The following is a 25,170-nucleotide window of genomic DNA, read 5'->3' as shown; positions in this document are numbered from 1 at the left end:
CCTAAAATGGGAGGCCACCATTGACTACACAGTCAAAAAGGCACAACAGAGGATGTACTTCCAGCAGCAGCTGAGAAAACACAATCTGCCACTGGCAATGATGGTCCAGTTTTATATTGCCATTATTCCCCATCATGGTCTGGTTTGGCTCAGCCACCAAGTATGATATCCAGAGGCTGCAGCGAATCGTCCGATCAGCTGAAAAGGTTGTTGGCTGCAACCTTCCCCCCATTGACGAACTGTACACTGCAAGGGTCAGGAAGCGAGTGGGGCAAGATCATCTCTGACCCCTCTCACCCTGGCCACAATCTCTTTGAGGCACTTCCTTCTGAGAGGTGACTGGACTGTCAAAGCCGCCACAGCCAGACATAAAAACTGATGTTCTCCACGACCAGGAGCTGTACTCAAAAACCAAAAATCTGTAGCCTCCTTTAGCTCTGGTATTTTATTTTATTCTTCACATGTTTAAGTTATAATGTTTTATTTTTAATTGTCTATTGTATATCGTCTTGTTCTCCTTGTGAGACTATAGACAATAGGTACAGGAGTAGGCCATTCGGCCATTCGAGCCAGCACCGCCATTCAATGTGATCATGGCTGATCATCCCCAATCAGTACCCCGTTCCTGCCTTTTCCCCATATCCCCTGACCCCGTTATCTTTAAGAGCCTTATCTAGCTCTCTCTCGAAAGTATCCAGAGAGCCGGCCTCCACCCCCCTCTGAGGCAGAGAATGCCACAGATTCACAACTCTCCGTGAGAAAAAGTGTTTCCTCGTCTCCGTTCTAAATAGCTTACCCCTTATTCTTAAACTGTGGCCACTGGTTCTGGACTCCCGCAACATCGGGAACATGTTTCCTCCCCTAGAGTGTCCAAAGCCTTAATAATCTTATGTGTTTCAATAAGATGCCCTCTCATCCTTCTAAACTCCAGGGTATACAAGCCCAGCTATTCCATTCTCTCAGCGTATGACAGTCCAGCCATCCCTGGAATTAGCCTTGTAACGAGTACCAAGGCAAAATCCTTGTATGTATACATACTTGGCTTATAACATTTATTCAATTCAATTTAATTCAGTTCTATGCCACTAATATGGACTACTAACATTGACATTTTTGTTAGCTTGGATGCATCAACAGGAACCCAATTATCCCTCTAACTTATCTCCTATTCATATATCATATATCAGAATGTCTATCTTGAGTGATAGGTGGATGTGGGTGACGGTGGGTTTTGATGTTCAGATGAAAGGCCAGAGATGAAAATAGAAAGGTCTGTTAAAAGGTTACAAGCGGTGTGAATTATCAGAAGAATGCAAATATGTAAGTGGGTGGGAGAGGGGAGGGCTGAGGGACAGGGAGGGTCTGCCAAATCCTGCTGTATATCCCAGTTGCTACACAGATTAACACTCTTCCCATTCCCATATTGATCTTTCTGTCATAGGCCTTCTTTGTTACCAGAGTGTGGCCACATGTAACCTGCACCCACCCACCCACCTACCCATCCTCCCCCGTGGCTTTTCACCCACTTCCATCCAGGGAACCCACCAGGCCTTCCAAGAGATCTGGAAAGGCACCTTTTCAAACCTCGTCTCATGCACGCTGTGCTCCTGGTGCACCCCCTTTACATTGGCGAGACCAAGCGAAGTCAAGGCATGAGAGGCCTAGATAACATGCATGCTCAGTCTTTTTGCCAGGGCAGTGGATTCTAAAACTAGAGGGCATTGGCTTAAGATGAGAACAGAAGGTCCTATGTGCAGGTTTTTCACAAAGAGGGTAGTCCATATCTAGAATGAGCTCCCAGAAAATGCTATGGAAGCAGATTACAATTGTGTCTTTAAAGGATATTTGGATATTTGCGTTTAAAAGGCTATGTGCCAAACGTTGGCAAATGGGTCTAGCCCAGTATGCCAACTTGATCTGTATGGACAAGATGGGCTGAATAGTCTATTTCCGCGCTGTGTATGTCCATGCTCGCCCACAGTCTGGTTTGAACAAACAAGTGCTGAATTCACTTTTTTTTTTCTCACGATACATGTCCTCAGAAATACTGTGTTTCGTTCAGCATTCCCCCAGGTTATCATGTGGTACAACAGTGGTCAGGTGACTTTTTCCTATAAAGGGGAGTGAACAGTTGCAGGCTGCATCTGATGCTTTCTGCCGCTTGAGGGTGAGTAGCCTTGTTTCGCTTGAAGCTCCGCCGTTATTTCTTCGCCGCTGTGCCCATTACAACTGCAGCAGCGTCTGCTGAGCGAGGAGTCCCGGGACGTGGTTTCGACACTTTAGTAGGAATATTCCGTACTTTTACAGAGGGGTCGATGAGTGTTGAGATACGAGCTGTTTGTTCCAGACGTTTTAGCATCATGTTGGTCCGTTGAATCTCCAGACCATCTGAATCAAGTTTCTTTAATGTTTTATCTAATATTCTCGCCACGTAACCGGACGGCCTGATGTAAACTATTAATATATGTCTGTGCATTTCGAACATTTGAGAAATGTATTCACAGCCCAAAGCAAATGAGCACGAGTTTATTGGCAGTAGTCCACAGAGCTCAGACACTTGGACTGACTTCTCTTTCTCTCTGCGAGCAAATAATTCCTGGTCTTCGTTTTTCTTGTTGCTCTTGTTTTATCTGCACTTTCTCTGGAGCGGTAAAATAATCTGCTCTTTGATTATTTTCTATTTTGCTCTACCTGATGGAATCGTGTATGTTGTGATCTGCCTGGGTAGTTCTTTCTTACACATTTCGTCCGCCCCACAGCAAAATCTCCTCCAATAATTCAATGCCGACACCAGTACGCAGGGAGAAACAAAGAACTACAGATACTAATAATCCAAAGTTAGACACGTATTGCCAAATCATCACTTATCCCCTTTTCTCCAGAGTTGCTGCCTGACCCACAGAGTTACTCGGAGAGTTTGTGTCTATCCCCAGTATACAGGTCCCTGCTGGGCGTGGTTCATTATGGGTCACTGACAGTTCTTGTTCGGTAGGTTCAGGGACACTTTCTAGAGATTAGAGCAGCGAAATGTAGACTGGGATTCCACTGCACGACTTAATGGCTCACATCAGTGGACTCGGGAGGAGATTTTTTATTTGGATGAAGCGTTGAGGCCCTGTCTTCAGTCTGGATGAAAGAAATCCCACAGTAGTGGTTCAAAATATAAAAGCTGCAAAATTATTCCCAGATTCCGGGCAAATCATGTGATCAGATTATTTTAGTCATAGTTTTACTTTAAGAGATACAGCGCGGAAACAGGCCGTTGGGGCCAGGGCCGGCCTTAGGGGGTGCGGGGCCCAATTGGGAACAATTTTGGTGAACCCCAGATTCCCAGCCAAGGTGTGTCAGCCCAGTTATTTAGTATATATTATGAAATTTTACACTAAATGCTATGGATTCTACACTGTGTGAATCTCTCCTGCTCCCTCCCGTTTGACTGTCAGTAGCTTCTTCTTCTTCTCTGGAGTTTTACGGCAGCCGGCATCCGCAATGTTGCATTGCTGCCACCTTCTGGCTTCATTCCACAGTACTCGTGTCTTTACATTATATCCTTTTTATAAGGCCAGAGGCCCTCAAGAAATCAAACAACACATTTACTCCTTTTCCTTTCCCTCCGCACTCTAGAATGTTCTTTACTGATATTTCTGTCACTCCAATTTTCTTCATTTCACTGGTCATGATTCCTCTTTATGTCTCATATCTCCTACATGCAATTAGGGCATGCTGAACTGTTTCCGGCTGATGGCATTCCTCACACAGCCCAGTAGGGTGTTTTCCCAATATTTTTAATGTGCTGTTCAGGTGAGTGTGTCCTATCCTCAATCTTGCTAATACTACCTAGCAATGTTACAAAATTTTGAGATTTAAAAAATCAAGTCTGCAATTTATCCCATCAGATAAAGCATAACAATAAGTTTAATTTGACACCAAATTCACTTTCATATCTCAAGTATTAAAAAAGTTATGACCATTTTCATACTCGGAAATTAGCATCTTGTTCCCTATTGATTTTCAATGGGCATTACAAAAAAGCTGTGATCTTGGATAATCAAAAGCACATTTCTTAAGGAAAGATTAACATTTTTAAATAGCCTAAGTGTCCAAAGATTATTCACAAATAATTCACAATATAACATGATTTTTATATCTAATTTACATTAATTTATAGGCCAAATGGAAGGAATTTAGTGTTCAATTGCTGTAAATAAATGCCCATTTAAATCGGTTTTCTAGTGGGTTCATGTGGAACGCGCAGGTTTAGAATGTTGATAGCGCGCTGGATTAGTGCCCTCAAATGCCGAGAAAAATACTGCGAGATATAAAAAGCCCAAAATGAGCTACTCGCTATAGAAAATTATAATTATAGGGTTATATACATGCCCCATTTAATGTAAAAATAAGGTACATACCTTTAATTGTTTGCTTTATAAAACCCTGGGGCTGCCAGAGCTTGCGAACTGAACGAGAGCTTTTAAATTTATTATATCTACTATTCGAGGCCTATAAAACTAATAATAGCTTTTGGGACCGGGTGTTGCAGCGATTCTCCGTTAATGATTTACTAGGCTGAACATCTGCGATTGGAACAGCCTAGTAAAAATCGGGTTTTAAACCCGCCCCCTCCAAACAGCTCCAAAATCACACACAAGGGGTGGGGCAGATGCTCAGCCACGATTCAGGTAGGTTTTGTAACATACCTATACTACCTGTTCCCCCCTCTTCTTGCTGTAATGCCCACTCTGTTTTGTAGCGAATAGAGGTGTCTCCCCTTTGTATCCTGTTCCCAGTATTGTTGCCATTCCTGATTTATTTTCTTCCACACAATGTGTTTTCCTTCAGATTTGGATAATTGTAAGTTTACCTCTATAAAACTGTCACCAGCTCCGCTGGCTTCCAACCTTTACCATAGCTGCTAATTTCCATTAAACTGCATTATGTGATTGGACACAATGCATTTGGAGACAGCTGCTGATTGGATGGGAGGAGACCTATTTGTTGATTGGACGGGAATTTTAAGGCAAGCTGGTTGGTGATTGGACGCAACCGCCTTAGAGACAGCGATTGATTGGCCACCAAATAAATTGTCAAATAGGAAAACAAAAATCGCTGGTCGTTACGAACTCAGTGGACTTTCTGGTTGTATCTCCAAACTAAACAGTATATGCAAGTACATTCATTTAAAATAATATCCAGTGATTATTTCACATGATTTCTCACTGTGCAAAGCTCAATATCTGACCAATTTCTGTTTAACACGTTTGGTCTGCCGTGAGCATTTTCTCTCCCAAAACAGTTCATATCTAGGAATACGATCAACGAACCAGACAGCAGTTGGACTCAGTCATGCGATAAGCAAACAATTGATAAGATTTAATGGTTCACCCTGAGCTTTTTTTGCACTAGTTATTGGGTTAAGTTATTGAATTTAGTCGTTTCTCATTTGTTCTTAAATCGCAAGTTTGTGGCTTGGTTCTTCTTCTTGGTTTCTTGGTCCTCCAAAATATTCCAAATGGAATTTAAACTGGAGGTGGTGAAGGGAGGGCTTAAGCCAGAAAGGGTTATTGGGAAGAAAGAGCTACTTTACATTTACTTGCATCTGGTTGGGTAACTATAGTAGGGTGGAGATTATTCCATGCTTTAATTGTGCGGGGGAAGACCGAATTGCTGTACACATCTGTCATTGTAGGTGGGATCACAAATTGGATCGAATGCCCTCGTCTGCTCATAATTGGTTTGGGTTTGGTGTAGGTCTTGTGGCTAAGGGGATAAGGGGGTATGGCGAGAAGGCAGGTACGGGATACTGAGTTGGATGATCAGCCATGATCATATTGAATGGCGGTGCAGACTCGAAGGGCTGAATGGCCTTCTCCTGCACCTAATTTCTGTTTCTCATACAATCTATGAGTATTGTGTTTACACACCTTTATGCTGCTGCAAATAAGAATTTAGGTAGATGCTCTCAATGGTGCAGCGGTAGAAGTTCACCTCGGATCCTGGTGAACTTCTACCGCTGCACCATCGAGAGCATCCTTACCAACTGCATCACAGTATGGTATGGCAACTGCTCTGTCTCCGACCGGAAGGCATTGCAGAGGGTGGTGAAAATTGCCCAACGCATCACCGGTTCCACGCTCCCCTCCATTGAGTCTGTCCAAAGCACGCGCTGTCTGCGGAGGGCACTCAGCATCGCCAAGGACTGCTCTCACTCCAACCATGGACTGTTTACCCTCCTACCATCCGGGAGGCGCTACAGGTCTCTCCGTTGCCGAACCAGCAGGTCGAGGAACAGCTTCTTTCCGGCGGCTGTCACTCTACTCAACAACGTACCTCGGTGACTGCCAATCACCCCCCCCCCGACACTTATTATTATTTACTCAAATCGTTTGCTATGTCGCTCTTCAAGGGAGATGCTAAATGCATTTCGTTGTCTCTGTACTGTACACTGACAATGACAATTAAATTGAATCTGAATCTGAATCTGAATTTCATTGTTCTGTTGCGGGTGCACATGACAATTATACATTCTTGACTCGATTCTTCACTCATTAATTTGTGCGATAGAAAATGGGTAACCATTGCACTCTGCACCAAGTTAAAAAGTGTCCGCAGTTAGTCAGGAAGTGACTATTCGCCTCCAAAGAGCAACCCTTTGTTAGGTGGCTTCACTAAATGGTGTGACTCGATATTCCTCCAGCAGTTTGTTTTTTTTGTTAAAGATCTGCAGCATCTGCAATCGCTTGTGATTTAATACTATGTTCCGCTGCGATCTAACTAATGGATGGCACATGCTGAAGCACACGCAGCATTAAAATGCTAATATGACAATTAGCAAGAATATTGAACAATACAGTAACACGTAGCTCAGAGGACATTGGGGTTTAATTTTACAAATGCCCCTTTTCATGAAGCAAGTCACTTTTGGCAATGATACCAGTTTTTAAAGAAGGCAGACTTTGCACTGACTACTTGAAAATAAATCTGTGGTTAACTGGCAATGTAAACGTGATGGTGCACCTGCCACCAAAGAAGCAGGCACTGTGGGAGGAAGGTGGGGGAGAGGGAAATGAATGTGGATGGACAGGGGGTGAAACAAAAAGAACAATTGTGGAAATGGGTTTTAGGAACTAGGGGTATGCTAAGGTTGGGGGGGGGGGGGGGGGGGGGGGGGGGGGGGGGGGGGGGGGGGGACGTTATAAGCCCCCCCCGTGAGAAATTGTATTTCTCTGAAATTGAAGATAGATATAAAGCTGGAGTAACTCAACAGGCCAGGCAGCGCAGCGACTCTGGAGCGAAGACCCTTCTTCAGACTGAACTGAACTCTCGTCGGTGAGAGTACTTGTGATTATCTGAAGAAGGGTCTCGACCAGAAACGCAACCCTCTCCCCAGAGCCTATGCCCGTCCCGCTGAGCCACCTTCAAATTCAGAGCCAAACAAAAAACACAGAGTGCTGGAGGAACTCAGCGGGCCAGGTGGCTGCCTCACCCACTGGGCTTCTCCAGCATTTTTGTCTACCGCAAAACGTCAATGATTCCGGGAATGCCGAAGCGACGGAGTGGGAGAGCTAGAGAGAGACGAGATGGGGAGCGGGGGAGAGAGAGCGTGGGGGAGGGAAAGAGCGAAACACACAGAGACACATCGTGGATCGGTAGGTGAGTGACTAACCTGCACACCAAGGAGAAGCCCCTCACTCATGATGGTGAGTTTAAAGAAATTCTCAATGTGTCATCAATGCATCGATCTACATTCCTCAGTAAATGTAATTGTGTTTTGAACACGTATTAATGACGCCGCATGAATACTTGTTCTAAACACAATTACATTTACTAAGGAATGTGGAACGATGCATTGGTGACATTGTATAACTACTTGTTAACTACTTGCTGTTAAGAATAACAGTACTAGTTAACAAATTGTTTGTGCCTGATGGCAGTGGTTGTTATCCATGTTTATTTAAAAAAAAAAAAAAAAAAAAAAAAAAAAATCCGGATGGCGAATTAAAATTTTTTTTTATTTTACAAAGAGGATTCAGATTTCTGTACGAAATACAGAACATTAGTGCGGCCCCCCCCCCCCCCCCCCCCCCCCCTTGGGCGCAGGGCCCAATTGGGAGCAATCGGTCCAATCGGCTTGAGGCCAGCCCTGCTTGGGGCCACTGAGTCCGCGCCGATCAGCAATCCCCGCACATACACACACCAGGGAATATTTCACATTCATACCGAGTGTAGCAATGGCTACACTTAACAAGGATTTTGTTTTCTTTAAACCACTCTGATATATTCTGTAAAATATTATAAATGTAAGCTTCTTATAAATAATTTTATGAAATTCTTGACTTTATGTGTTAGAGTAAACGTGCCAAGTAGAATTTTAAATTCTAGTTTGTACTAGACTAAGTTGGACCCATTGGGCCCCAGCTTCACACTGGAGGGTTGGTCCCCAACGTAATATTCCACCTCTCCACCAATTCCTGTACACACACGCACACGCACACTCACACACAAGCACACACACGCACACTCATGCACTCACACACAATCACACACGCTCATTCATGAACAGCTTCTTCCTGACAGCCATCAGGCTATTAAACATAGCAAATAAGCTCTGAACTACAAAAGACTTGTACTATTTGTTATTTATTGAACACTCACACTCGCCCTCCACCTCGCGCACACAAGCTCCACCTCGCGCAGGCGCACGAGCTCCACCTCACAGAGACACAGACACACGCACCTTCCACACAGGGATTCGCACGCTCTCTCTCGCTCTCTCGCAGTCACGAAATGAGCGGGACTTTTAAACTAAACACACTCTGATTTAATAAATAATACATTGCAGTTTCAAATACAGGCAGGGCAGCAGGCCAAACAACTCGTTTCATTTTCACCCAGGGCTAACAAATCATTTATTCAAGTACATTGCACACTCACAGCTGAGTTGAGTTTATCCACAGCAGAATAAGAGTCATGGCCTCTCCATCGTGATTTTGCAGCGGAGGAGGACTCTGAGGATGATGGCCAAAAATCACAGCCGAATGTGGTGCCATTTTTTTCTAAAATCAAACTACAACGCAAACAGAAAGTGGTCATGATGTGACTTTTAATTATATAGATGTAGAAAAATTGGCCAGCAGTGAGATTATTTATGTCCACCAGTCTGAAGAAGGGTCTCGACCTGAAACGTCACCCATTCCTTCTCTCCAGAGATTCTGTCTGTCCTGCTGAGTTACACCAACTTTTTGTGTCTATCTTTACAAAACGAATCCGTGGAACTAGTTGAAGATGGACACCAAAAGCTGGACTAACTCAGGGGTTCAGACAGCATCTCTGGAGAAAAGGAATAGGTGATGTTTTCGGTCGAGATCCTTATTCAAACTGCAGAAGGATCTGAAGGGTCTTGACCCAAATGTCACCCATTCCTTTTCTCCAGAGATGCTCCCTGACCCACTGAGTTACTCCAACTTTTTGTGGCATCTTTAGTGTAAACCAGCATCTGCAGTTCCTTCCTACATTGGAGCTAGCTGCCAGGTACATGGACAGGAAAGGTTTAGAGGGATATGGGTCAAGCCTGGGCAGGTAAGACTAGTGTAGATGGGGCATCTTGGTTGGCATGGGCAGGTTGGGCCAAATATCCTGTTCCCATACTGTATGACCCTGAGAGGTTGACATCAAATCCTGAATGACTTCAGAGTTCAAGATTAACTGACAGGACTAACAGATACACAGGAAAAAAACAAGCAGAGTAGAGAGCAGGGAGTGGGGAATTGCCTTTTTAATTGGGGAGGACAGTGGATGTTGTATGCATGGATTTTAAAAGTCTTTTGATAAAGTCCCTCGTGGTAGGCTGATTAAGATGCACAGGGTTCACAGTGACTTGCTTGTATGAATTTATTTATGGGAGTGGTTGTGGTGGAAGGAAGATATTCTGGCTGGAGGTCTGTGACCAGTGAAGTTCTGCGGGATTTGTGCTGGGACCTCTGCTGTTTGTGATGTATATAAATGACTTGGTCATAAATGTAAATGGGTTTTGGTGAGCAAGTTTGCTGATGACACCAAAATTAGAGGAGTTGCAGACCGTGAGGAAGACTGTCAGTAGATATAGCGGGATACAGTGCATTCAGAAAGTATTCAGATCCCTTCACTTTTTCCACATTTTGTTGTGTTACAGCCTTATTTTGAAATTGATGAAATTAACTTTTTTTTTAATCATTATTCTACACACAATACCCCAGAACGAAGAAGTGAAAACGGGTGCAAAGTAATTAAAAATAAATAACTGAAATATCACATTTACATAAGTATTCAGACCCTTTGCTATGACACTCAAAATTGAGCATAGGTTAATCCTGTTTCCATTGATTATCCTTGAGATGTTTCTACAACTTGATTGCAATCCACCAGTGGTAAATTAAATTGATTGGACATTAATTTGGAAAGGCACATACCTGTCTATATAAGGTCCCGCAGTTGAGTGTATATCAGAGCATAAACCAAGCTATGAAGATGAAGGTACACAAAAATGCTGGAGAAGCTCAGCGGGTGCAGCAGGATCTATGGAGCAAAGGAAATAGGCGACGTTTCGGGCCGAAACCCTTCTTCAGACTGATGGGGGGTGGGGGGGAGAAGGAAGGAAAAAGGGAGGAGGAGGAGCCCGAGGGCAGGGGGATGGGAGGTGACAGCTCGAGGGTTAAGGAAGGGGAGGAGACAGCAAGGGCTAGCAAAATTGGGAAAATTCAACGTTCATGCCATCCGGACCCAAGCAACCCAGGCGGATTATGAGGTGCTGTTCCTACAATTTCCGGTGTTGTTCACTCTGGCAATGGAGGAGACCCAGGACGGAGATGTCGGATTGGGAATGGGAGGGGGAGTTGAAGTGCTGAGCCACCGGGTGTTCGGGTAGGTTATTGCGGACTGAGCAGAGGTGTTCGGCGAAACGATCGCCCAACCTTCGCTTAGTCTCCCCGATGTAAATCAGCTGACAACTAGAGCAGCGGATGCAGTAGATGAGGTTGGAGGAGATACAGGTGAACCTTTGTCGCACCTAGAACGACTGCTTGGGTCCTTGAATGGAGTCGAGGGGGGAGGTGAAGGGACAGGTGGTGCATTTCTTGCGGTTACAACGGAAAGTGCCCGGGGAGGGGGTGGTACGGGAGGGAAGGGAAGAATTGATAAGGGAGTTGCGGAGGGAGCGGTCTTTGCGGAAGGCAGACATAGGGGGAGATGGGAAGATGTGGTGAGTGGTGGGGTCACATTGGAGGTGGCATAAATGGCGGAGGATTATGTGTTGTATTTGTTGGCTGGTGGGGTGAAAGGTGAGGACTAGGGGGACACTGCCCTTGTTGCGAGTTCGGGGATGGGGAGAGAGAGCAGTGTTGCGGGGTATGGATAAGACCCTGGTGCGAGCCTCATCTATGGTGGCGGAGGGGAATCTCTGTTCCCTGAAGAATGAGGACATTTCCGATGCCCTGGTGTGGAACGTCTCATCCTGGGAACAGATGTGGCGTAGGCGGAGGAATTGGTAGTAGGGGGATGGAGTCTTTACAGGGGGCAGGGTGGGAAGACGTGTAGTCCAGATAGCCATGTGAGTCAGTGGGTTTGTAGTGTATGTCGGTCAGAAGTCTGTCCCCTGCGATGGAGATGGTGAGGGCAAGGAATGGTAGGGAAGTGCCGGAAATCGTCCAGGTGTATTGGAGTGCCGGATGGAAGTTGGTGGTGAAGCGGATGAAGTCAGTCAGTTGTGTGTGGGTGCAGGAGGTGGCCCCAAAGCAGTCGTCAATGTAACAGAGGTTGGGGATGGGGCCCTGGGTCAGTCATCTTCCTCTAATGTTCCTGATGTTCACCCGTGGTCAGGGCGTCCCCGAGCCCTCCGCTGTCGCTGCTCCGGGCGGCCCGATGTACAAGCCCGCTCGCCGAGGTGAGGGAAGTCCGATGCCGGGACTGGAGGACCTCTGCAGCGTCTTGGACATCAGAGTTGGGCGCCTCGTACCGGAGTCTGCGGCTCCCAAAGTCCGCAGGCCGTGCTGGGCGGAGATGCAACGCTGGCGGCCCTCGGCATAGGGCCCCAGGACTGCGCGATGTTGTTCAGCGCCGGCCGCGCTGGAAGCTCTCCCTCATCTGGATCTTCTACGGAAGAGAAAGGGAGGAAAAGAAAGGAAAGGAAGGGAGGGAGAGGGAGGCTTCCAAAATGGCTTCTACATCATCATCTGGTGCTAAAAGCAGGAAGCAGCTGTTCAAACAGAAGTATACAAAGAGATGACAATGAATGCACTGTCAAGTAAGGTACGTAGAAGACATGTCAATTGGTAGCAAAGTTATGCATTCTTGTACACTTACATGGGTATGATCACACATAAACCAACATTGTTTCAGCAAAAGGGCACTGTGTAAAAATACTGAATTCCTCAGTAAAATACTGATTTTTGGGTACTAGAATACTGAAATGCTCTGACAAAACTTGGCAGCTCTGCTGCCAGGTGAACTGATGGAAATGAATACAACGACAACTTTTAGAAGACATTTTGACAGATATAAACATTTGGTAAGAAGAGTTTGCTAGTTTTGGGGCCAAATGCAGGAAATGGGACAGGGCGGGCCCGAGGGCCTGTTTCCATGCTGTATAACTGTAGTCTACTGTGATTCTACTTCTCCAATACTATTTTGCTGTTCTTTCCCAGGGTCAACCAACCATTCATCATGGCAGCTAAGCAGATGGGTCAGTGTCAACAATCTGTAACTAAATTGGCTGATGGTAAGTGCCAGGAAGTAATACCTATCCTTTGTTTATTTCTTTAAAACATTTTTTTTATGAACACTGGTTGTAGGTACACTCATTGGACTATATTAGTGGACTTGCTGCTAGTGCGAAACGGGTCCTTGTAGACTGGACTGGGAGAATGCTTCTGTCCCCACTGATTACACTGTGCCACTGTAACACAAGTTGAGCAGGCAGGACACTTACTCAGTAGATATGAGCCTTGCTGGAAGGATGTTTCACATTCTTGCCTCTGCCGCCCACAGCTGCTCCCCAAACGCACCTACTTTCACCATTACCATCACCACCATGAGCTCCCCAGTTACCCAGTGTCAAGGTCAGTGACTTTTCCTCAGAGCTGCTTTGTCTGGACAAACCACATGGAAGGGTGAGTTGTGCAGTGGAGTCATCAAGCTTGATGTTGCACAAAGATTAATGGGAGTTTGAGCTCAACATGAGGCACTGTGTATATCTACTTGTCCAGGAGGCCACTGGGAGAAGAGTTGACCAGGCCCTCTGACACTGTTGCTTCAGGGAAATGTCTGTCAGAGACAATCATTGTCCTGCAGACATTCAGTGCAGAGCCAGTATTGGATCTTAGTAAGGAACGTATTGGATCTTAGTATTGTTCCTGATTGCAGAGGAATTGATACTACCACCTGCTTGCCACTGTCAAAGATTCAGACACAATTTCTGATAAACTATGTATGGAACATCAAAAAGTGTTTTCCTGAAGGGGTCTTGGTTGAACAGATGAGCAAACTCCATGTATAATGAGTTTTTTCCTCTTCTGTTCTAGATCTAATCCGTTTGGATCCTTTGGTTACTGCAAATATACAGTTTGCTCTTGATCTGTTCAAGCACTTGGATGAACAGAACAGTGATGGCAACATCTTTGTGTCTCCCTTTAGTATATCAATGGCACTGGCCTTGGTATATCTGGGTGCGAAAGAGAAGACAGCCACTCAGATGGCTCAGGTAGGTGTGGCCTTATGTTAGCTTCAGAAGATGTGTCCTGTTTTTGAACAAACTGGAGTATGTTTGGTCATGTAAAGCTTTAGGGTGGGGACAATCGACGTGGTTTGGTTTGTTGGATTGGAGCTGGAATAGTTTGTTGTTTGCATGTTTGCATTCCTCACAATAATCAGTCATGCCACTTTAACCACAGGTGGCTATTGACATGAATAAGCCTTCTATTGACACTGCAACGATATTTTATTATGCAATGTAATATGCAGTCTTTAGAGTCTGCACCTCTGTAGCCCCGAGCTCCATTTCCACCATTGACACTATTGTCTTTATAATGTGGTATTGTCTTTATGGGGTTATATTTTCTATAACGCAAGGTTTCTTAGGAATGTCTCTATTGCTTTAAAGTAGAACTGAGTGCATACAGATTTAATGAAATAAAATAGAGAAAACGCAGGAAACATTCAGCATGTCTAGCTGCATCTATGGAAATGTTTCAGATTGAAGATCCTTTTTCAGACTCGGAAATTGAGAAATGAAATTAGTTTGAAATAGCAGAGATTCTGGCAGGAATGTGTCAGCACAACGGAATTCTCTCTGACAGGGATGGGCCAAAGTTATCAATGGGATAAACTGTAGATAGTGACCTCATCTGCAGCTTATTCCCATGGCAATTGTGGCATCAGAATACACATTATCCACAATTCTTATTATCCTCATTATTCACAAGACCAGATAAAAGCACAGGAAAATAGAAGTGGGAGGAGGCCAATAGGCCCTTCAGGCCTATCCCACCATTCAATGTAATCATGGCTATTCTACACTGCCCCAAACTCCTCTTTTGGCCAGTTCCAATAACCCTCAAATTACACCACTGTTGTAAAGGACATTGGTGAAGCCACAGTTCAGTTTTAGTTACCGTATTCCTCGACAATGAAGATGCTATTTTTTACCCTAAAATAAGGCCCGAAAATGTATCTGCGTCTTGGAGTCCGAAGGTTAGATTGTTAGCGAAGAAAGATAGACTTGGCTATCCCTCAGTACAGCGTCTGTAAAAGGACATCACCGCAGGGCGGGAGAGTTCCTTCCACAGCATGTGGGGAGTCTGGCCCGGATCAGCACAGTTAGGCCGCCAGGGGTAAAGTTGCAGGAAGGGCAGGAACGTTGAGGAGGAAGGGGGCCGGGATCATGCCAGCAACTCACTCAGTAGCTCAGGTGGCTGCGAGCGGCCGCCAGGACCGGACAGTGTAACTGCAGATAGACTCTGGGCGCGCAGGTGACCTGGGGACTGCAGCTAGACCCAGGGCTCGCAGCCGACCTGGGCACTACAGCCTGTCCTGGGGCAGGTGACCTGCGAACTACAGCTAGTCCCAAGGCTCGCAGGTGACCTGGGCACTACAGCTGGTTCCAGGGACAGGAGGGATCTGGGAACTGCAGCCTGTCCCGAGACCTGGAAATTACATAACACTAATTGGAAAAATACGTGCCCCTATGCAAAAATGTTGCCGACCCCTGGACTAAACCAAAGCCTTGATCCTGTCCTGCCAGCCTTTTCTCAAAACTTAATAACTCAAAATATGGCACCTTGGTTGGCAGGGACGAGTTGGGCCACAGGGCCTGTTTTAATGTGGAATAACTATATGGCTCTAAAGTCTGGTGGACCATATTCTCATAAAACTATTGAAAAAGTAATAATAGTGAATTTGCAGTTTTTAACGATAAATTGACTATGTTCAATTCTGAAAAGCACAGTATAGAACTGGAATACTAAATACACTTCACTTCTTTTGATGAATGTTAACTTTTTCTCTTAGATGCTTGGTTTTGATGAAGTCAAAGGCGTCCACCTGCAATTTCAGAAACTGCAAACTGAATTAATCAACCCGAATGCAAAGTATTCCTTGAATTTAGCCAATCGCCTCTATGGGGAGAAGACCTACGAGTTCCTTCAAGTTAGGTTTGGGTTTGGAGGCTAAACTGGTCAATGTGTGTTTGTTAATCTGGTCAAAAACATTGGTGTTAACACAAGCTCGATCCTCTTGAGTTTTGGAAGGAATGTTCCTGCTTGGTTCAATGTGGAGGTGTCTTGAGAATGGTGTTTGATACTAATTGGAATATCTACCCCAAAACAGTCTCTAATTGTTTAATAGCCCATTGCATCTAAGAATATCGTCCTTGTAATAAGATTTTATCAGTTTTATCCTTATTTTCAACATAGATGAAGGTCATTCAGCACACTGCTCACACCACACCTTCAGCTTTCGGCCTCACACATCAGATCCTGTTCCCACTCCGGCATCACTCGGTGGCTTCTGGTTCAACTCACCAGCTTCCGGCTGGTCGTGCTGGTTGCCGCAGAAGCAGTCCGCGAGCCACTGACTCTCCCACGAGCTGCTGAACACACTGCACCCCTTCAGCTTTTTATTCTCCTCACCGCGTTATTGAGAGCGGGTTACGGAAGGGGTGATTTTTAAACCTTCATAACCTTTGTACTATTTCACCGATTAGAATAAAACTTATTTAACTTGTAGCAGAGGAGAATAGAAACATAGAAATTAGGTGCAGGAGTAGGCCATTTGGCCCTTCGAGCCTGCACCGCCATTCAATATGATCATGGCTGATCATCCAACTCAGTATCCCGTACCTGCCTTCTCTCCATACCCTCTGATCCCCTTAGCCACAAGGGCCACATCTAACTCACTCTTAAATATAGCCAATGAACTGGCCTCCACTACCCTCTGTGGCAGAGAGTTCCAGAGATTCACCACTCTCTGTGTGAAAAAGGTTCTTCTCATCTCGGTTTTAAAGGATTTCCCCCTTATCCTTAAGCTGTGACCCCTTGTCCTGGACTTCCCCAACATCGGGAACAATCTTCCTCCTTTTATTGGAACATCCAATAAAACTGCAATTCAAGTGACAATTTTTAACTTGCTTGTAATTAATTTTCTGTGAGAAGGTGGAATGGGTACTAGAATTCATTAATGTTGCCTGGCAATCTCATACTAAACCTAAATATAACCATATACCAATTTACAGCACGGAAGCAGGCCATCTCAACCCTTCTACCATATAACAATTACAGCACGGAAACAGGCCATCTCGGCCCTACACGTCCATGCCGAACAAATTTTTTTCCCCTTAGTCCCACCTGCCTGCACTCGTACCATAACCCTCCATTCCCTTCTCATCCATATGCCTATCCAATTTATTCCACCTTCTAGTCCGTGCTGAACACGTATTCTCCCATAGTCCCATACACCTGCGTTCAGACCATAACCCTCCATACCTTTCCCGTCCATATAACTATCCAATTTATTTTTAAATGATAAAAATGAACCTGCCTCCACCACCTTCACTGGAAGCTCATTCCACACAGCCACCACTCTCTGAGTAAAGAAGTTTCCCCCTCATATTACCCCTAAACTTCTGTCCCTTAATTCTCAAGTCATGTCCCCATGTTTGAATCTTCCCTACTCTCAGTGGGAAAAGCTTATCCACGTCAACTCTGTCTATCCCTCTCATCATTTTAAAGACCTCTATCAAGTCCTCCCTTAACCTTCTGCACTCCAAAGAAGAAAGCCCTAACTTGTTCAACCTTTCTCTGTAACTTAGTTGCTGAAACCCAGGCAACATTCTAGTAAATCTCCTCTGTACTCTCTCTATTTTGTTGACATCCTTCCTATAATTAGGCGACCAAAATTGTACACCATACTCCAAAATTGGCCTCACCAATGCCTTGTACAATTTTAACATTACATCCCAACTTCTATACTCAATGCTCTGATTTATAAAGGCCAGCACACCAAAAGCTTTCTTTACCACCCTATCTACATGAGATTCCACTTTCAGGGAACTGTGCACAGTTATTCCCAGATCCCTCTGTTCACCTGCATTCTTCAATTCCCTACCATTTACCATGTACGTCCTATATTGATTTGTCCTGCCAAGATGTAGCACCTCACACTTATCAGCATTAAACTCCATCTGCCATCTTTCAGCCCACTCCTCCAACTGGCATAAATCTCTCTGTAGACTTTGAAAATCTAATTCATTATCCACAACCCCACCTATCTTAGTATCATCTGCATACTTACTAATCCAATTTACCACACCATCATCCAGATCATTGATGTACATGACAAACAACAGTGGACCCAACACAGATCCCTGTGGCACCCCACTAGTCACTGACCTCCAACGTCTATTTATTTTAGAATTATCCCCAGACGACCCACCCAGAATATTTTTTTTTAAACTTCATTCCAATTTAGAAATCTTGAAATTAACAGAGAGAACATTTTAATAGATTTTCTATCAGCAAATGAGCTGAATGCAATGCAACTGTTAAGTACATTTGATGAATCAAGGATAGTGAGGAAATCAAAACATTTAAGCAAAGAATTTTAATTCAGGAACTGGAGGTTATTTAAACATGATTATTTTGCAGTAATTCAATCTCCTCTCACCGCTGGACATTATGTCAAAGGAGTGGTTATCAAATTATCCTCGTCTTGTCTTGGAGTAACATCATGAATAATGTAGCCATTTTTTAAACCAATCTGATTATTTTAATCTCTGAAAGGTACTGTTGGCATTGATTTAAAAAAAATCTGTTCTCTGTAATCCTTCAGGATTTTCTTGCAGCTTCTCTGGAATATTATCAAGCAGGGCTGGGAGCTGTTGACTTTCGTAAAGCAGCAGAGGCGGCTCGACAAGAGATCAACAGTTGGACTGAAGAACAGACTGCAGGTGAGTAGTGCAGAACAATTCTTTCCAGGGTTTACACAGAAAACTTTCAGCTCTACGTATTCAACTTTCTGAATGAGGGACATTTCCCAAATGTGATAGGCACGCCAAGAGCATTAAGTGTGATACTGATTAGTCATTCGTCCATTCTGAAGTATCCTTGACTTGTAGAGTCATAGAGCTCTAGAGCATCGAAACAAACTCTTCAGGCCACTGTGTCCATGATGTTTACGTTGGCATACTGGGCTGGTCCTATTTGCCCACATTTGGTCGATAGCCTTCCAACCCATGTAACTGACCAGATGTCTTTTAAAATTAAATGTAATTGTATTCATTTCTGTAGATTCCTTGGCAAATCATTCCAGATATGGACTACCCTCTGAGTGAAAACAATGTCCCTGAGATCTCTTATGCATCTCTCCTACCTTAAGCCTATGCTCTCTAGTTTTTAAATCCTCTACCCTGGTGAAAAATACTGTGAGTATTCACTTTATCTGGTACCGGAATAAGGTCACTGCTCGGCCTTCTTTATATGCTGAGCCTATCCAAACATTTCCCTATAAATTAAGTCTGCAAGCGCTCCAAGAAATAAAGTCCTAGCCTGCTCAACCTTTTCCGACAGCTCAGGCCCAGCCCTGGCAACCGTAAATCTTCTCGCCACTCTTTCCATCTTGACAGCATCTTTCCTATAACATGATACCCAAAACTGAGTCTCAATGTGGCTTCACTGATGTCTTGCACAACTGTGATGTGACCTCACAACTTCTACACTCAGTTTGTTGTGTCTTGTTTCGTGTCTAGTATTGTATTGACAATATAAAGATTTCTTGTGTATCTTTTAAACCTCTGACTCGTGATTTTGTTGTGGTTGTTGCCATTCATTGGCTATTTCATTTTTAAATTAATCTATGGTCTATATGTGAGCATGCCTTTTTTTTCAGGAAAAATCCAAAATTTATTGGGGAAAGGTTCTGTTGGCTCTGACACAAGGCTTGTCCTTGTGAATGCCATTTATTTTAAGGCGAAATGGAAAGACACATTTAAGAAAGAAGATTCGTTCACTGGACAATTCAAGCTAAAGAAGGTAAAGGAGGTGGCGTTGAAAATATCAAACATTATGAATAATAACAATATAAATTGCTTGATTCACTATTTTATCAAGACCGACTTGAAAGTGCAACAGAATGGCACTATCCTGACGAAAACATTGTTTAAATTCCTGCTTTTTGGAATTATTCCTACTGTGTGGAAAAATGTTCCCCCTCGGGTTCCTATTAAATCTTTCCCCTCTCATCTTAAACCCATGTCCTCTGGTTCTTGATTCACTTACTCTGGGGGGAAAAAGATTGTGCATTTATCCGATCTCTTCCCCTCATCCTTCTGCACTTCAAATTAATAAAGTCTTACCTTGCTCTAAGTTTTTTGTACTAGAGTGACCAAAACTGAACAATACTCCAAATATGGCCTCACCAACTTGTACAAATGTTCAACAAGTTAAGAAGTAAATTATGAAACTTTTGATCTCTCTGATATTTGCTCTCAATTCAAATGAATGGGGTTGTTACACTAGCTGTACCTTGGCACAAGATTGTTGGACCGCCATTCAATATGATCGTGGTTGATCATAGAACATCAGTACCCCGTTCCTGCTTGTTCCCCATATCCCTTGATTCCTTTAGCCTGAAAATATCTTGAAGACGTTTTTCCTCATCTCAGTCCTACATGGCCTACCCTGCCGCAGCACCCCGCCCCTGCAGCAAATGCGTGTTGGGGTAGCAGACCCAACGGGTCTGCACTTGCTTTGGTCTAGTTATATATTCAAAGGTGTGTGTGTGTGATCTGACTATTACATTCTCAAATCCACTCCTGTAAATTATGTAAAGAAAAAAACAGCTCTCCCATACAATGTTGGTGAGCGTTCCATCGTGTGATGTCAAATGATCTCCCTCCTCCCCTCCCACCTCCTCTCTCCCCCACTCCCACCCCTCTTCAACCCCATCTCCCCACCCTTTCCTCTCTCCCCCTCCCTTCCCCTTACCCCTCTCTCCCCTTCCCCTCATCCCCTTTCTCCATCTCTGTCCCAACCTTCTCCCCCCCCCCCCTCCTTCCTGCCCCTCCTTGCTCTCCTTCCACTCTTCTCCCCTCTCTCTCCCCCTACCCCGCTCTCCTCTCCTTTCCCAATCTCTCCCCTCTCTGCTCCCTCTCCCCCAGCTGTGTGTTTGGGGGGTGGTTAGTGTTGGGGAAACAGACCCAATGGGTCTGCACTTGGTCTAGTACTCTTTTAAAACTGTGGGTGTGTGTCATTTTGCCTTTGAAACGTATTTTCTCGAAAACCAGACGCAAATACATTGAGATCTTTACATATTTTGGTAGCGATTTAACTTATGATTTCTGAAATCGACTCTTCTCTAAATTTGATCAATCATTTACCCAGATTTTTAATAAAGTTGTTCACAAAATAGACTGTTTTTGAAACCGCTGCGGCAGCTGCGGACGTCACAATGCCCTTGCTCGCGGCACCGCCCCTCCCCCGCTCTCCATTAAAGCAGATGCTCTCAACGCGCAGGTGCACCTTCCAACACCCTTCCCCCCCCCCCCCCCCCCCCCCCCCCCGCCATTTTTTCACCTCCCGCTGTGCTGCAGACCAAAGATCCAGAGGAGTAATGGTTGCCAGGGCCACCTTCTCATTGCTTGCCCCAGCTCTCCTCCACCCACCCCCCTCTCAAATGCTGAAAATTTTGACGTTTGCTAAAGCCTGTAAAACAATGCTTCTAAACATCCCTGACATTCTGAAACATTCAAAATTTATCTTTAAAAAAAAAAAAAACCCCAATATCAATATTTTACATTGAAATAAAAATAAATAGTTTGACAAATTAAGAACTGTAAATTATGTAACATTTGATCTCTGATCTTTTCTCTCAATTCAAGTGAAAGGAATTGTTACACTAGATTTACCTTGGCCCAAGATTGTTGGGCAGGTTTCCCAGATTCCTGCTCTCACTGTATTTAACATGGAGTCGGCAGGTCAAACATAGATAATCGGTGCAGGAGTAGACCATTCGGCTGATCTTCCAACTCGGTATCCTGTAACTTCCTTCTCTCAATACCCCCTGATCCCTTTAGCCACAATGGCCACATCTAACTCCCTCTTAAATATAGCCAATGAACTGGCCTCTTTCTGTGAGGAATCTGTTACATCCAGGTTCAGAAACAGCTGCTTCCCCACAGCCATCAGGCTATTAAACTCACCAACAAACAGACTCTGATCTGTCACAGCCTATTGCACTTTATCTGCTTATTTATGTGTATATTGAACTGAACTGTTCTGTATTTTTGCTCACAATACTCTTGTGCTGCAGCAAGCAAGAATTTCATTGTCCTATCTGGGACACATGACAATAAATTCTCTTGACTCTTGAATTGACTCTTGAAACATAGATCATCAGCAATTTTGCATCTCCTGTCAGGAGGACCCGTTCATATGTGTACACATGCAGAAGGCCCACGGGTTCCTGATATGTGGGTGGGCAGAATGCGTTCTGTATTGCTTGTTTACCTGGCTACTGGTGCTCCACAAATTTCCTAATAGTGTGTAACTTTATTTGTAGAGTATAACCAAAGATTTGGAAATGATGCAGCAAACTGGAAGTTTTCTTTACTTTCACAATCGTGAATTTGCGTTCAAGATCATTGAACTCCCATATGTTCAGGATGAACTCAGTATGATCATCTTACTGCCAGATGACAACAATGGACTTGAAATTGTAAGTGGGATGTTATAACGTGAACCATTGTTTCAGGGTAGTTGTTAAAAATTAAAAAATGAATTCTACATTCTTCCAAAAATAAATTCACCCAATAAGCAAGTTTGGTATTCTGAAAAACGCAAGGAATCATGTCATAGGTCGAACTCTCTAAATAAAGATCAAGCAAAGTGCTGCAGATTCAGTGAGTATAATTTGGGCTGATTTTTTGTTGATGTCTTTTTCAATGGGAGACCCGGGGGGTGGGGGTGGGCGAAGGGGACCGGAGGTAGAGGAGACTAGGGGCAGCTGCACGCTTCATCCGCAGCCAGGATCGAACCAGTGTTCCCGGCACCACAAGCGTTGCTGAACCGCCACTGGCCCATCCCCAGTTCCCACCCCCACTCTAGTGTCCCATCCCCACCTGGGGGGGGGGGGGGGGGGGCGGTGACATCCGGACTGATGGGACACCAGCCCCCAGGCCCGCCACCAGCGCGTAGAAGCCCCAACCCCAGCTCACCTCCGCCTCTCCCGCCGTGGCAACCGACAACCCCGTCCGACAACACCAGCGGCTCCAGGCCCACAGCCAGTTCGGAAAACCCACAGACCCACAGCCAGTGCCAACTCCAACACTATGTGAGTCTTGGTCAACCTCCTTTCCTTCTTAAATCAGGTTGCCTTGTCATTGCTATCTTAGGTGCACGTTCTGGTGACATTCTGAGTACCTGTCATGCAAATGTCATCATGTGTACCTCTATGTCCTGGCTGATATATAGACAAGCAAATTATCCATATATGTCAGGGAACTAATTGGACGTAAACTGCAGCATTCAGTTTATTAATGTCCGTTAATTTTTAGATATTTTTGCTTTTTCTGTTGCTTTGTGGTGGTATTTTAAGTTAAATATATCATAAAGTATCAGGTAATTTATAACAGATACATAGAATACCTGATTCTGTATCATTTGATATTGCCTTGATTTACATTTTCTGAAGAAAGTTTGCTGGCTAAATTATTTAATGTTTTGCTTTTTCTTATGTTTAGCTTCAGAAGAGTTTCACTCTTAATCGTCTGAGAAATTGGACCAACCCAAAGAACATGTCCATGACATCTGTTCAAGTCACTCTCCCCAAATTCAAGCTGGAAGAGAAATATGATCTTTCATCAATCCTCCCCAAATTGGGGATGGTGGATGCTTTCGATGGGAAGAAAGCCAACTTCTCTGGAATGAGTAAGGGAAAAGATCTGTCGGTGTCAAAAGTCATTCATCAGTCCTTTGTTGCAGTTGATGAGGAAGGCACTGAAGCAGCTGCTGCAACAGCAGTCACCATGGTTCTGACATCTGCAATGTTATCCCCTGAAGAATTTAATGCTGATCATCCATTCCTGTTTTTCATCCGCCACGCAAAGTCACAGAGCATTTTATTTTATGGAAGGCTAACCTCTCCTTAAATGCAGTGCCAGTCAATTGACAATGTCAGTCAATTACTTTCATAGCAATGTTGTCAATGTCTACAATTATAAGTTTGAGAGTATGGTCATTGGAAATTTTTAATCAAAATCATTGCCAAGGAATTTACTTGGAAATTAAAATGTTCATGGTGGTTAAGAGGTGGGGTAGAATTTAGTCAAATTTACGTATTGAGTTTTATCATATTAACAATTATTATAATTTTATCATTGAGCTCTTAACTGGTGAGGGAATGTAAATTATATTACATAGTCATTTTGTAAAATGAGGGGCCTATTGTAAAGAGAGGAGCTTGTCTCATACTAAAAATGTGTAATCCATTAGTCTAGGCATGAAAGTTACAAATTTGTTATCACCAACGTGCGATAGAAGTGGACAATGGGCTGAAGAACTTTGGACACCATCCCACCTCATTTATCAGCAAAGATCCTATAGCGGAGCAAGATAGGCTACTCCTGCGAAATGCAATGGGCTGACGTGTAGTACGCTACGGAGGGGATCCTGGGCATTTTCCCCTGCCCATTTTAGTAACCGGAGCCTACCTGACCCGACCCGACTCGCAGTGTAATCAACGTTGCGAGGGAACAGTTTGTGTGTGTGTGTGATATAGGGTTAGATTCATAATTCTGTCAGTTCATACTTCTGTTAATTCTTGTCAAGAATAAAATTTTACTCTGGTAATTGTCTTGTTTAATGTTTTTTAAATCATTTCTTTTTAAATGGCTCATAAGCTGTGTTTGAGTTGATTTTGTGGTAACCGGAACCTACCCGACCCGACTCCCAGGGTAATCAACAGTGCGGGGGAACAGTTTTTGTGCGTGATATATGGTTAGATTCATAATTCTGTTAGTTCATACTTCTGTTAATTCTTGTTAAAGAATAAAATGTTTATAAACACACATACATGAATGTGATATAAATGTATATAATCATGTAACACACATAATTATATTTTGTCTGAATTTTATATCCAATGATGAACTTTATTTCAGACTAGACAAGGGACATTAAATAATAAACATTGTAAACCTCCCCGCAACTTCACACACACTAGACGCCCCCCCCCTCCTATACTGTAGTCCCGTAACCCACCAGCCCCCAACCCCACATATCTCCCTATGCTCTCTGCACCCCGGCCCCTACCCCACCTCTCTCCCGAAGATCTTATAGCGGAGCTCCGCTGTAAGATCTTTGCTCTCTCCCTCCCCCGGCCCTACCGAACCCTCCTGCGCCACCACTACCCCACTTGCACTACTCCCTTCCTCTCTCCCCGCTGCCCCGGGCTGCGCACCCCTTCTCCCCACCCAAGTCAAAGACTTGCAAAGATACGGGAGCGGAGGCGGAAGCAAAGATCCGATCTTTGGCCGGAAGCAAGATGGCGGAGGCTGGTTGCTAAAATGGGTCCTATAATCACTCATGAATCTGCCCATGACCGTACTACGTGTTTTGCGTAGGAGTAGGCCATCTTGCTCTGCTAAGATCTTTG

The 25,170-nt window shown here is 44.3% G+C and overlaps 1 protein-coding gene across 3 annotated transcripts; it reads left to right on the top strand.

Annotated features, from left to right (window-relative positions):
- The first annotated feature begins 2,098 nt into the window (after positions 1–2,098).
- LOC129710703 (leukocyte elastase inhibitor-like) lies at positions 2,099–24,365 on the top strand. 3 transcript variants are annotated; one of them, XM_055657878.1, is made up of 8 exons: positions 2,099–2,167; positions 12,675–12,748; positions 13,551–13,729; positions 15,535–15,672; positions 18,352–18,469; positions 19,408–19,559; positions 22,078–22,233; positions 23,258–24,365. In XM_055657878.1, the coding sequence occupies exons 2-8, from the start codon at positions 12,694–12,696 to the stop codon at positions 23,663–23,665; spliced, it is 1,206 nt and encodes a 401-aa protein (XP_055513853.1). In that variant the 5' UTR covers positions 2,099–2,167; positions 12,675–12,693; the 3' UTR covers positions 23,666–24,365. The 3 variants fall into 3 exon arrangements, with proteins under 3 accessions (XP_055513853.1, XP_055513873.1, XP_055513863.1); XM_055657898.1 differs by having other exon boundaries at positions 2,101–2,167; positions 19,408–19,550; XM_055657888.1 differs by lacking the exon at positions 2,099–2,167 and adding an exon at positions 2,262–2,282.
- The last annotated feature ends 805 nt before the right edge of the window (positions 24,366–25,170 follow it).

The sequence above is a fragment of the Leucoraja erinacea genome, chromosome 2, assembly GCF_028641065.1.
Source record: "Leucoraja erinacea ecotype New England chromosome 2, Leri_hhj_1, whole genome shotgun sequence".
Taxonomy (NCBI): Eukaryota; Metazoa; Chordata; class Chondrichthyes; order Rajiformes; family Rajidae; genus Leucoraja; species Leucoraja erinaceus.
Note: the sequence above shows the minus strand (reverse complement) of the source record. Positions and strands in the feature narration are given on the sequence as shown.